At 39.8% G+C, this 13,315-nt stretch overlaps 3 protein-coding genes across 8 annotated transcripts in view; 1 reads left to right on the top strand and 2 right to left on the bottom strand.

The window, feature by feature from the left end:
• Nucleotides 1-13,315, top strand: part of LOC117146396 (flotillin-2) — a 94,692-nt gene that overhangs the window by 34,826 nt on the left and 46,551 nt on the right. The gene's annotated exons all lie outside the window — the stretch shown is intronic.
• On the bottom strand, nt 3,079-5,356 carry LOC117146393 (glucose dehydrogenase [FAD, quinone]). Its single transcript, XM_033312567.1, has 2 exons — nt 5,221-5,356; nt 3,079-4,987 (listed from the first exon to the last, which is right to left on the bottom strand). The coding sequence occupies exons 1-2, from the start codon at nt 5,335-5,337 to the stop codon at nt 3,263-3,265; spliced, it is 1,842 nt and encodes a 613-aa protein (XP_033168458.1). The 5' UTR covers nt 5,338-5,356; the 3' UTR covers nt 3,079-3,262.
• Nucleotides 5,326-9,959, bottom strand: LOC117146399 (probable serine/threonine-protein kinase cdc7). Its single transcript, XM_033312582.1, has 2 exons — nt 9,760-9,959; nt 5,326-6,217 (listed from the first exon to the last, which is right to left on the bottom strand). Exon 2 carries the CDS (start codon nt 6,191-6,193, stop codon nt 5,351-5,353), a length of 843 nt encoding a protein of 280 aa, XP_033168473.1. The 5' UTR covers nt 6,194-6,217; nt 9,760-9,959; the 3' UTR covers nt 5,326-5,350.

Below are 13,315 nucleotides of genomic sequence, written 5' to 3' on the forward strand. Positions count from 1 at the left end.
GCAACTCATTGGGGAAAGGGGTGTATTGGAAAAGTGACCATTAAAAAGTCATGAAAATATGACACTGCAAAGTAAGGTTTTAAAAAATATACTTAGAAGTGGAGCGGGTTTTTTTTTTGTAATATTTTTAATTAACCTAAACAAAGCACATTTCTTGATTTTTTAAATTAAAAAGTCTAGTAACATTCGCATTTTATACGTATGCGTAACTTAATAATCTTTCTATAGGGACCTTACCTTCTTCAAGAGTATGAAAACTTTCCCTTATCTGTAAACTCCTTAAAGCCAAAAAGGAGGGTGGGCCAAATTGAAGTGCACCATCTGGCGAAAGGCTTTTGCCAACAAATCAGAGCTCGTATTAAAAGGGCAACAAGTGGCTTTAACTTGGGATTAAGCCTCGTTAGCTGGATAGCAAGCAGCGCGGGTATATGTATTTTGTTGGCTTTGATTTGGTTTTTGATTGCCTACGTGAGGCGCGGCACCTAACACCTTGCCCCATCTATGACATAAGCGGCGGATACTTGATATTTTTTTGACAATGCTCCTCCGAGTGCTCCACCCCTCCACCTCCAGCCCGCTCTTTCCAGTTTGCAATTGAAATTATATGCCTTGAACGATTTCGGGTTCGGATCTGTACGGTTTATTCAGTTCAGTTCGGTTTGGTTGGCTTCGCTTTTGGTTTTGGTTTTGGTTTTTCGGTCTTTCAGTTTGGCTCCGCTGCAATTGCAACTTGGATGGCGGACTTGAGGCACGGCATAATTGACCGAAATTAACCAAAGATTATTCAATCCCTCCCGTAGCTCCACAAGCCTCTTCCCGCCCAAAAAAAACAAAAAAATAAACCTCAACCAGTCTTGGATTCATTTGCTTCTTTCGTTTTCTTGTGTTCGACATCACGTATCTCTGTTTGCACTATGAGCTAAAGAGGATGATGATTACGATGTGGGAGAAAAAAGAAGAAAATAGATTATACGGAAAAATGGGTGAAATAGGTATACAAACGAATGCGAACTCCCCTTGAAATGCATTATGATTAATTTCCATTCAATGCATTCGCGCACTGATGAGATACAACGCATGGTTACCAATGAGTTCCTCAAATGATTCATTTTATTCATTTCATTTCATTTGTATGTGTTGCAACTAATACTGAGGATATAAGATGAATGAAATCTCTCGTTTAATTAAAAAAGGTTTTGCTCTTGATAGTGTGACATAATATTAGCTTCATTTATATGTGAGGTATTTGCTTCAATACTTTATTATAGATATGTTTAAAGATATATTTATAGATGTGTTTATAGATATATTTATAGAAAAGTTTATAAATATATTTATAGATATATTTATAGATATATTCATAGATATTTTTATAGATATTATTATATTTGAATCTCTACACCCATCACTCAATTTTGTGTGCATTTCCTATATCATCAGCCTTCTCAGCCGTCTCATTTTCAAGATGGTCTCATCGATCGAACTTTCGGCGGTTTAATGACCCAATTTCTGTGTTTCACTGACCACAGACACAGATATTCAGCGCACGTCCGCCGATCTTGGCTGTCCCTGCTCTATGTATATATATTATATGTAGAGTGTCATCATTCCGTCTCCCCGCTCATCTTCATCATCTTCACCTTTGGCATAACACTTTCCATTAGTATGCGGTCGCAATGACTTGTCGTTTCGTTAAAATCAAACCAAATATTTGCCCGAAACTTTGTTTGCATTTATTTATTAGTTATTTCCCACTGTATACCGTATCATACCATACCATACCATACCATACCGTAACCCCGAAAGAGGGCCTTATATAAGAAGTCTGGGCATCGCCTTGGGTGGTTTATAGACTCGGTTTCATTTATTGCTATGTTGCTCTTTGTTGTTATTTATTTTTGCAATAATATTACTGAAGGAGGGGTGGTGTGTGGTACTGGGCTTCCCTGGAAGTTGCATGCGAAATTCGCAATTGTCCGGCTTTTCGCTGGCAGTCGATAATTGTCGACAGGGCATTGCCCAAACTTTCAACTGACACCTACGAAATAAAACGTGCCGAAAAGCTGGCTATGTGGTCAACAAATTTGGATAACCTTGGCACACTTGAACGCTCGAAAGCGAAACGGTATATTTTGTTTCTCATTTAGATGGCAACACGGAAGCCTGGCTATCAAAAGCCACGCCCACGGCCAAAAGAAATGGGGCGGGGGGATTACGGAAACCATCATCAGCATATTAAAAATGCATAGAGTTTATACATTTCAAGGGGCCTTCGCGGGGGCATTTTTCAATCATAGTGGCAATTTTTGACATTTGGCTTTCGTTAAGCGGAAGAGTGGGCAGCCCAAAAAGCTGGCCAAAAGGGGCGTGCGCAAAAAAAAAACGCCCAGCACTTAAGGCAAATTGAAAAATTGAATACAAATTATAAACTTCGTGACTTCACTTTCTCTGTGGTTTAAGTCTTAGCTAACGGTTGACCACGGTTCATGTACATGCTAAGTGCATTCCAAACGACTTAATCCAAAATAAACATACAATAATTAAGATATTCATTTTCTTAAATCTTAAATTGTGTGGTATATATGAGTATTAGTTTTACTACTTAAAATTATCGTTGTATCATTTTGTTTATCAATTCTTTCGGCTTAAATAACAATCAAATTAATGACAGTTATCATGTAAGATTACATGAGAGTCTGAGAATTTTTTGAGTTACATGGGGCTTCATGTAGATAAAATGTATTTGACAACTGAAAATTTAGTAAATCCTAATAATATAATAATATATAATATATTTATCCAGAAAACTTACATCAGATAAACCAAACATTGGTGAATAGTTAGAAAATAGTTCCATTAATATATACGAACAGAGTCAAAAACTCAACTCAATTGAAAAACAAAAATCATCAATTAAAATAGCTATTTATTGGTGTTTTAAATATAACAAGAAGATCCATTTTAAAGTCCCCGCCAATAGCCGACTTATACGTGTCAAAATAAATAAACAAGTAATAAGAGTAAAAAACGATTTTTTTTTCATAAATAGGTACATAAATATTTAATAAAATGCTTGATAAAGTAATAAAAAAAACAGTTTTGTGGGACTTTGTACACTAAACTTATCCAAATAACTAAGCATAAATTTAACGGTGAACAAAACGAGGAATTTGATAAAACAAAAACACATAGCGATAATATTACATCAGTTAATCCACATTTGACTAGTTGAAACATAAATTAGCGATAGACAACTTCTTAACTAAGTGGAAGTGTGCGCCCGCCTGGCGCCCCAATCTTCTTTGATCAAATCGGAGGCCTTTTCGCCAATCGCGATGACCGGAGCATTGGGATTCCCATTCACGATCGTTGGCATAATGCTGGCGTCCACCACTCGAACTCCAGATACCCCATAGACCCGTAATCTCGGATCCACCACGGCCGTAACATCCCAGCTGGGTCCCATGCGACATGTGCCGGCGGGATGATAGATGGTGAACGTAAACTCCTTGATGCAACAGGCCCAGTATTCATTCGACTGGAATGGCAAATGTCTGCAGCCTGGCAGCGGTATATTATGCAATCTGGAGCCGAAACGCTGAAATGCCTGGGTATTCGAGACATTGATAGCCAACTTGATGCCCTCGACCAGCACATCGATGTCCTCCTGGTGGGCAAAGTAGTTTGGTATGATCTTGGGCTGATGTTGCGGATTCCTCGAATTCAGGCGCACCCATCCCGTGCTCTTAGGTCTCAGCAACAGGGGCAGTATCGACCAGGTTTCACTGTGCTGCAGTGGTTTGTACACTGTGTTGTAGAAACCATCTCGCAGATTCAGTATCTTCCTTATCTGCTCGCCACCATCGGAGTTAATGGAACTGGGACAGAAATGAAATTGGACATCGGGCCAATCTACCGAGGGATCTTGGTACTTGGTGTTCAGAAAGGCCACACCTTCCACGCCCGAGAATGTCATCGGGCCACGTTCCCTTAGTATATACTCCATGGAAACTGGAATGGTTTGGAAACGATTGCGGGTGACGGTCAGTGGAGCATCCACCACGAAGGTGAGTCCACCCAGACCCACATGATCCTGCATATTGTTGCCCACTGGGAGATCCGAAATAACAGGGATATTGTGCTCCTGCAGATGCTCAGCGGGACCGACTCCGGAAAGCATCAGTAATTTAGGAGTATTCAGAGCTCCAGCACTCGCAATCACTTCTCTTCTCACGAAAACCACATTCTTGCGGCCACCCCTCGTGTACTCCACGCCAATGGCTCGCTTCTGCTTATCGAACAGGATCCTGGTGGCCTCCGCATGGAGCAGGACATCGAAATTCTTACGCTGTCGCACTGGGCGGATGAAGGCCTTGCCCGTGGAGCATCTAGCACCGCGGCGAATCGTGCTCTGCGTAAGCATAAAGCCCGTCTGTTGGGCTCCATTAATGTCCCGGTTTTCATAGCCCATCTCCATGCCTGCTTGGAGGAAGGCTATCGAGAGTGGTGTACGCCATGGAGCCTCCTGTACCGTCAGGTATCCACCTGTTTCATGGTATGGCGTCTTGGCCAAATAGGGATTTCGTACATCTTCCGATTTCAGGAAGTACTTGAGCATGCTGTCGTAGTCCCAACCCGGATTACCCAACGATGCCCAATGATTGTAGTCGTTCTTGGAGCCACGAACATAGACCATAGCATTTAAAACAGAACTTCCGCCCAGGACTTTTCCTCTTGGCCAAAAGCAGCGATCGCCCTTCATCGCCTGACAATACTGGCGGGTGGATGAAGGCGTAGTCTGGTACTTCCAGTCCAACTCCGTCAGCTGCAGATAGCCCGCCAGAGCTGGCACGTCCGAGATCTCCGTTTCATCGCCGCCGGCTTCGAGTAGCAGAACGGTCCAGTTGCGCACCTCACTCAGGCGATTCGCCACCACAGCTCCAGCGGATCCACCGCCAATCACCACGAAATCATACTGACGACGTATCTAAAAGAAATGGGAAGTTAATTGAATATATTTATTCTTTTTGCTTATAAGCGTATGTAAAAGATACTTTAAATACCTACAAGGATCAAGTAATTAGGATTTACCCATTAGGATAGAGCTCAGTTACCAATATGGAAAACAGTTAGTTGAATAGATACCCATAACTAAATGTTAATATTTTAAAGCTTACGATGTTTATTAATAATTGTCATATTTTGGAACATTCAACTTACGACGGTTGGCTCCTGGACCTTGTTCTCGGGATCTACGCTTTGATAGCGATAGAAATTCATTCCGATCGCCAGCAGCGGGATCATGCCAAGCAAAGACGTCATTGTGCCAAACGCCATGTTTCAGTAATTGTCAAATCCACGGATCCGTTCCCTGTGCTCCTGTTGCTGATACTCCTGCTGCTCCAACTGATCCGCCTGTTCCACCGACTGTTGTTCTCTTTCCCGGTCCGTAGCAATGAGCTGGAGCACTGGATGATAGAGCTGTGTTGGTGCTGGAGTTGCCCGATAAGCTCGATTCCCCGCTGGCCAAGATCTTGGGTGTATAGTTGCGAATGCCGCCCGGACGAGCGGATTTGAAGTGAGCCCGTGCCCGCTCGTCCTCCTCCAAGATGTCCAGATAGGACTTGATGTACAGGTGATGGCTTAGGTAGTGTTTCTGCTTGTCCAACGAGCGGTTCGATTTGCTGGACACCAGAGAACTGGGACAACCGCGACTAGAGCTGCTGCTGCTGCGACTGCTGCTCGCACTGCTGCTGACGGCCGATATCGAGGATATGGAACTGCAGTGACAGGACGAGTTGTAGATGCCGCTATCCGAACTCTGCGAACTACTTCTCTGCAGATTTAGTTTGGCGTAATGCGAATCCGTATCGGATTGACTTGTACTCGCTGCACTCGCTGCAATTTTGCTCCTTTCGTAGGTTTGTTTGCTTAAGTTGTACTTGTGACGCAATCGGTAGTTCTGATTATTATTATTATTGCTGGTATTATTGTGGCTATAATCGTTGGTGTTGGTGGAGGAGGAGCTGGTGGATAGGTGACTTGTGGGCGTGTAAATCGGCTGATTGGTGGTGCTAATTCCGCTGAAGCTTTTTCGCTGTGGTTGTCGTTTGTGGTGGGGTAGTTGTTGTTGTTGGTGCTGCTGGTGTTGTTGGTGTTGCTGATTTTGCTGTTGCGATATCTCTTGGCCCATATTTTGACAGAAATATGAACAGAACTGCAATGATAAAAGTAAACTTAAGTCACTTAATTACATGTTAAATAAGTGAGAAAAAACTTAACATACGAATAATATATAGTGATGATGTAATAAAGTAACTTTCTTGTATTGCTAAATATAATTTCAGTTTACTTTTCTGGTAGTTTTTTTTTTTAATAAGAACGGACAAATGTGGCAATACCTATTACATAAACCGTCTCTTTATTAATTTTCAAAGAAAATATAATTCAAGCAACCACAATTTATAACCCCATTGTTGTGATTGATTTGATTGCAATCATTATTTCGGTTTGGCTGGCAACATCTCAATATTTCCCACCCTAATCCATTGATGGAGCAACCAGCTTTCGACCATTTCCAGATAACGACAATCAAAAGCGTGGGAGCCTCGCTATCATCGTCCATTTATGGTTGATGGGTAACTGATGAGCATTGTAGTGGCTTTTTCGGATTTCTTGTTAACATGGTTGCCATTGTTGCATGACTTGGCAGGCAAAAACAAAAACGAAACAGAAACTGGCTCGAAAATCAGCAACATGCAAGCATTATTGTCTAGCGGAAGCCGCAATATATCCAAAATTCGTGTATATATTCCAAAGCCTCCAGTTTGGCAATCGTTAACCAACAGATGGCGCTGTCACACGCGCAGTCAAACAAAAGACTTAGGCAACGAACTTGTTTACATTTTTCGCAAGCAACGAAAATAAAACGTTATCAAACCGCATTGAAATTGAATTTAAAAATATAAATATTCAAATGATGTCAGCTGCATCTCATTAGATAGCCATTTCTTTCATTTTCTTATTTGTATATAGTATTATATTGTCTTTCCGCGGCTGTGTATATTTTTCTATTTTTCTTTCTCTCGATGGCTAGTTTTTCAAGTTCAATGCCGTTTGACAGGCGGAAAAAGCAAACAGCAAGAAAAAAATCCTCGACTCTTGATTTTTTTGTCTCTTGTCTCTCGAGAGTCTCGAATGTCTCAATGTCTTAGCCTGTAAAATGCAATTTCGTTATTTTGTTTGTCCATTGGCGGCATCGGGGCATTAATTGCCGTCCAGCTCCTGTTGTTGTTGTGTTTTCTGTGGTTTTTCCAGTTTTCCCCCTGCGCTCTCGATTTAAAGCGATCGCAGTGAAAGCCAAGCGACATCGAGCTTCCTACATACGGTACTCGTATTTCATGTAATCACTATTGTATGTAATATTTATTTTATTTTTCCCTTTTTTTTGTTTCATGTTTTCTGTTTTTTTTGGGTACCTCTGTCACAACACTGCAAAAGAAATGTAACTGGAACTGCTCTCGATTAATTAACTGCACCGAAAATAGTTGTCTATTTTTAGCCGCGCAAAATGCTATTAGCTAAATTGAGATATATGTGTATATAACGATTTTTGCCAGGCAATTTCGCTCCAGCGATTTGAACGGCTCGACGGTTGCCATGTAACTAACAACACTAAAAAAACGAAAAACAAACATCATCAGCGGCAGACGGCAGAAATTAAATCCAAAATCTGAAAAATTCATTCACTCAAATCCCCGTTAAAGGCAGACGCAACACTGCCCGCTAATTTATGCAACGCCCTTGGGCGGAGTGACAAAGGAAAACCCTCCAAGATATATACGCATGTCTATTTTTTTCTGTTTGACGCAATACTGGGCCAGGTTTTCTCGGGCATTTTTACATCACATTGATGTCGATTCATCCATTTATTTCGTTGGTTCAGGTCGTCATTATGCAATTCACACATTGTTAGCAACTGGCCGCAGTTTTTGGCTTATTTTTTTTTTTTTTATTGTTGGTGCTCAACTGCCTGCCAATTATGATTTGACAGCTTTTAATTATGGCCAGACTTTATGCCCCATAATTGACGACATTTTCACGGATTTCTGTTGGCTTGCTTGTTTGTTTTTTCTATGTGCCCTGCCCTTTGTGGGTCGTCGCATAGCCGCATAAATCTAGTCCGAATGTGGCAAGTAATTTTAGCTACTTTACTCCAGCTGAACGCTTTCTCGACAGTTGGCTGAGTCATGGTACCGTGACACATTAAAGAAGCCCAACTTGGCCAACAAGCACACACGAGAAACGTAGAAATAGTAGACAAAAAAACAATTGAAAAATTAATTTCCGTGCTATGTGCGCTGCAGTTGCTAAGTGACACCTGTAAATTAAATAATTACTAACTCTACGTTAGGGAAGAGACTGTGATTTATTGAGAGTCTAAAGCTTGAAAGGTGTATTCACTGACTTTTAAGCGTTTACTTGGTGGTTTTAATTTCATAAAGTCGTCGTCTCATATAATTTTAATTTAAATATATTTTCATGAATATAACTTCTTTTATCATAAAATAAATATTTGAAACTGAACTTATAGTGAATGTTCAAATTTCTACATATATGGCTAATTTAACTTATCTAAATTGACAGATACTTTATCTTTTCTGACTTTCTTGCTTTCTATTTTATAATTGCATAAATTAATTGTAATAAAAATTTCATGTTGGTATTCTTTATTTTTCTGTGCCCTCAATACAAGCTTTAAAAATGTCTAGAAAACTCCACTTTGTTATTCTTTAGGAATTTTGTTGGCTTGCATACTGACTGACCCTTGCATTTGGGCCAACTTATCGTCCTGTTCCATTTTCTCGTCTCTCACTTGACTATTGAAATCATATGGTTATGTAGCTTTTGGCTCTATAGTGTCACTTTCTTGCTGGCCTGCTTGGCGCTTTTAATTGCCCGAGTCGTATGCATACACAGTGCCAGTGGCGATACACGCGCTCCATGATTGCCTCTTTATGACTGCGACGTGCACAAATTGATAATAATTCGCACAGAGGTGTGAGGAGGTGGATATACCGACCGCTGGATCGTTGGATCGGACAGATCGGTGGAGTATCGGCGGCGGTAGAAAGTGTGAATCGACCGCAAACAAATAAACAAATTTTAGCTGCAAGGCGTGTTTGGGAGGAGTCTTACATAAGAATATCTGGCTACTAGTAGTATTCGCTCCTTTTTATCAAATATTTATTTACCTATGTTTATTAATTTCGTTTTTGGCGCCCATTTGGTTTCCATCTCTGCCAAAGGGTCAGATATCGGTATTGTTACATAAAAATAAAAGTGAAAATGACCGCACTTGATGTGCGCGCATGTTGTCTTGGATGAATGCAAATAGGTGTTAATGTACGAGTTAATGCTTATTTGTGTGTTTATTAACGAATGTATTTATAAAGCTTGTAAAAGTTGCTCTTATATTTATTCAGTATTTATTATGCTGTATGCAATTACTAACTAGATGTGTAGTTACAAGAGAATCGCTAAAACAATGCATCTTTTGCGCAAGAGACAGATGATAAATCTTGAATTTTTGCGGCATTTTTGTTGTCCAGCTCAAAATGTAAACAAATATCTTAAATGTCTTCTTTGAGTTTACAAATACATTTAAGTTATGCTTGTTCTTTGTTTGTTTTTAACATACTAATATTAAAGACCTTTCGTATGTATTTATTAACTTGCACTTGAGTTTAGTACACTTGCCTCTGGTTTTTTGTTGTTATTTTTGTGGCCGCTGCTTTGGTTTTCCAGTAGCTGCTCTTGCTCCGAAGTTAGTACGGATTATTTATTTATATTTTTTCTGTGGTGTGGCGGCTTCAAACTGAACGCGACTGCCTGCCACTTTCCTTTGTCTCACTCACTATTACCATGACTGCTGTTGCCGTCTTTCATCTTTCAAAACGGCAACAGATAATGCAAAAAAAAAAAAAAATTAACAAACAAAAAATAAGGGACAAAGTACGATTTATTGCACTGTAATTTCTTCTTCAAGTGATAATTGTGCACGGCGATTTTGTTTCACTACCGATATACGATATACATATATTTGAGATATATATTTTGCCGCTCACTGCGAAACGCACGCCACGAGCTCGTCTTGTTCAATGAGCAATTCGCTTTTAGGTCTTGCTTTTGGCCACATTCGACTGCCTGGCTGAAGACGGCCAAGATGATGAAGAAGTAGCTTTTCGTACGGCCTTCGAAAGCTTTTCACTCGCACTCCCAAATGATAACAACAACTAATATACGTAGAGTCCAAGTCGAAGCACAAACAAAAGTCCGAGCTTCAGGCCGATAGAGAGAGTTGAAAACAGAGGGAGAAATATCCGTAAAGCTGCTTACAAAATGGGTACACTGCAAGAAACTTAAAGAGTTCAATATTCAAATATAGCTAAGATATGAAATGTCTACCAACATATATTAGTTTTTTCCTTTTTTCCTAGATTTTCCCTGGTAGCGATATAATTGCATATCGTTTTATCTGACTTAAGAATTAGTTTTAGTACGAACCTACCACTTTCATTTGTTACTTTGGTAAAATCATTTGGGCATAGAGTTTCTTACAAATTTTTTCCAGTGTGCCGCCATGAGAAGACGGCACTTTCGATTTCGTTTTCATTTCTAGGGGCTTCGAATCGGCTGTCTTCGGGCTTTGTCATTGAGCTACGTGCTCCATTCAACGTTTGTGTTACCATTGCAAAAGCTTTTCGGGACTTAGCAGAAAAGGACGGGGATATCGATACGGAAAGAGATGGGACGATGCATTGGGAAAAGAGAAGTACTTCGTCGGCCAGTTTTGGGGGCTTTCTTTGGCTGAGCCAAAACTGCTCGCAGCGATCATCGCCAGCGATTTACAAGTCTGGCAATTGACTTACCGTTTTATTATTCATGATTCCCAATTCAAAAGCTGAGCGCTTAACTGGGGGCCCAATAGCAACAAGGCCATAAAGATCGGCACCGAGATGGAGATTTCCGGTTAGTTTACTCGTACTCCATTCCATTTAATCTGACAACCAATGCAAGCGAAGGGTAAAAGTGCTCGATACCAAATTTATTAGGAGTACTTGCCCCTGGGTATGAGATCGAAGTATTGCGATATCACAGTTTTCAGTTGAAAATAGCTTATCATATTATTCAGTTATACGTTTTTACATATTACATATAATAGCTTACCTGTTTAATCAGTTACACGTGTTACTTTTATCATATTATTGTCCAACTTTGTATTTATTTCCTTTTGAAAGTAATATGCTTGTACTTATCTGGATAAGCTCTGTTTATCTCAGTAGTATATATTTTTAATATATTTTTCAACAAAAATATCATTTCTAAAATCTTTTGGATTATTACTACGATATATTTCGTTGTTTTCCCTCTGACGATTCCGCCTTGTCAGCGGAAACCCACAACCCATTCAAAATAAATCCATTCACATTAGCTTCATTCATTAGCCGAGTCAAAGAGTTGAACCACGCTGTGAAACCTGCGACCTCTGGGGGCATTATCAGGTGCAATTGCCCCTCCATTGAACTGTATGGAAAAACAGCACGAAGACCGAAATGAATAAATGCAAGGGGTGAGCAAGATGCTTTTTTTTCGCCATTTTCGCCAGCGGAGCGGCGCAGCTTGTTGTTCCGCTGCGAATGCAAATATATTTTTCCATGTTGCCGGCTTCCGACAACCAGGCCAAAAGTTAGGCTAAAAAGCCGACTTTAAGCTTGACATTGCACTGGAAAAAAAGTGGTACACCAAAATATCATTTATTTTATAATTTCATAAGTATCATGGAGGTGATAACGTATATTGTAAAATATTATCGTTTTCAAGATATTAAACAGTGATATCATTGGAAATATTGGTCCAAATATGGAATGTCATACCTCGTTAATCTCGTAATTTAATTCCCAATCGAACTGTGTTCAAAAAGGAGAATTTAATTTTTGAACATTTTTTGCTCATTTTTTGCCTTAAAAAAGGGTAAGAAAAATTACCAAAAAATTAATTTACCCTAGACCTCCAAAAAATGATAAGGATCATTAGCATTGGTAATAAGCTGCACAAAACACATTCCGTTTTAGTTCTATGACAATTTTTACCTACGTAATGTACGTTTTTCCAAGTTTTAAAAGCGGGCTTGGGTTGAAAATTCTAAATACTCCATAAATTGTTTCAAGTGCCGCATTTCGTGGGGGCAAAAGTGGCGAGGTTTGAAATGGAGCAGCCAGAAAAGGAAAAGGGGATCGTGGGGCCTGAGAAGCCGCCGGTTGCGGGCAACTTTCATTTTCGTTCAGATGACTGTAAAATTTTGGACGGTCATTGCTTTGCAGCATAAATATTTATGCGTTGCACTTGAGAGCGCTGCAATTGGAATTGAATTCGGAATTGGGGCCTTAATGTTGGGCCTATAGTGCTTCCACACATGGAGATGGAATCTAGTTGGGCATGTGGCTCAGATTTATGGCCGTCTTCCGCGACCCAAGTGCAAAAAAAAAAACAAAAATGGTGAAGAAAACACTGATATCTATGGCAAAAAGCAGTGCCTGCTGCAATTAGCCAAGCACACAACGCCTTGCTGTGTACTGCATTTTGTTAACAAATGATTTTAGCCGGCCAAAATGCATTATTCAATTGGGAATTATTTATTATACCTCTACGCACCGTTAGCTTCTGTGATTGCTCGCCTTTAATGTGTGTGGCTAATTGCAATCATCATCGGCTGTAACCGAAATCGTTAATGAAATTGTTAAAATGCCATTAATTTGCCAAAGGGTGATCATGATCGTATTATGGCATTGGCATTAACGCACCTGACCGCATCGAATTACTTAGATCCGCTGGAAAATATACGTTCCGATGGGGAAAATGAGGAACTGCATTGGTTATCGGGTTGCGTAACACTTCCACTTCCTTGCGCATTTTGGAGGACTGATATGCTGGCAGTCTTACATAATCGAATAAAATCGGAACTAAAATGTTTTCAATCATTTGATCATTTTTGAGGAGTTCCCTTAGGGAAGCTATTCTCCATTTGAAATTTAGGATAATACATACGTATATTTAACTTTATACCTGTTAAATTAATTGTATTTCTCTAGTGCCATGTTCTGACTAGAAGTGGAATATAAGATATTACCTAATATCTTTATCTAAACCCTTTAATTACTGTGAACTTTTTAAAATTAGTTGAGGTTCCCCATTTTACATCGGCTAAAGAAAGTATGCAGCTTTCTTAAAGCTTTTAAAATGACAAGCCTGCTTT

Source organism: Drosophila mauritiana, chromosome X, assembly GCF_004382145.1.
Source record: "Drosophila mauritiana strain mau12 chromosome X, ASM438214v1, whole genome shotgun sequence".
NCBI lineage: Eukaryota > Metazoa > Arthropoda > Insecta > Diptera > Drosophilidae > Drosophila > Drosophila mauritiana.

Excerpts from the sequence above, each read along its gene's own strand:
- LOC117146393 (XM_033312567.1), bottom strand. The coding sequence starts at position 5,337 with ATGGCGTTTGGCACAATGACGTCTTTGCTTGGCATGATCCCGCTGCTG. Across the intron at positions 4,988-5,220 it reads AGGTCCAGGAGCCAACCGTC|ATACGTCGTCAGTATGATTT; the intron begins GTAAGTTGAATG and ends CATTTCTTTTAG.
- LOC117146399 (XM_033312582.1), bottom strand. The coding sequence starts at position 6,193 with ATGGGCCAAGAGATATCGCAACAGCAAAATCAGCAACACCAACAACAC.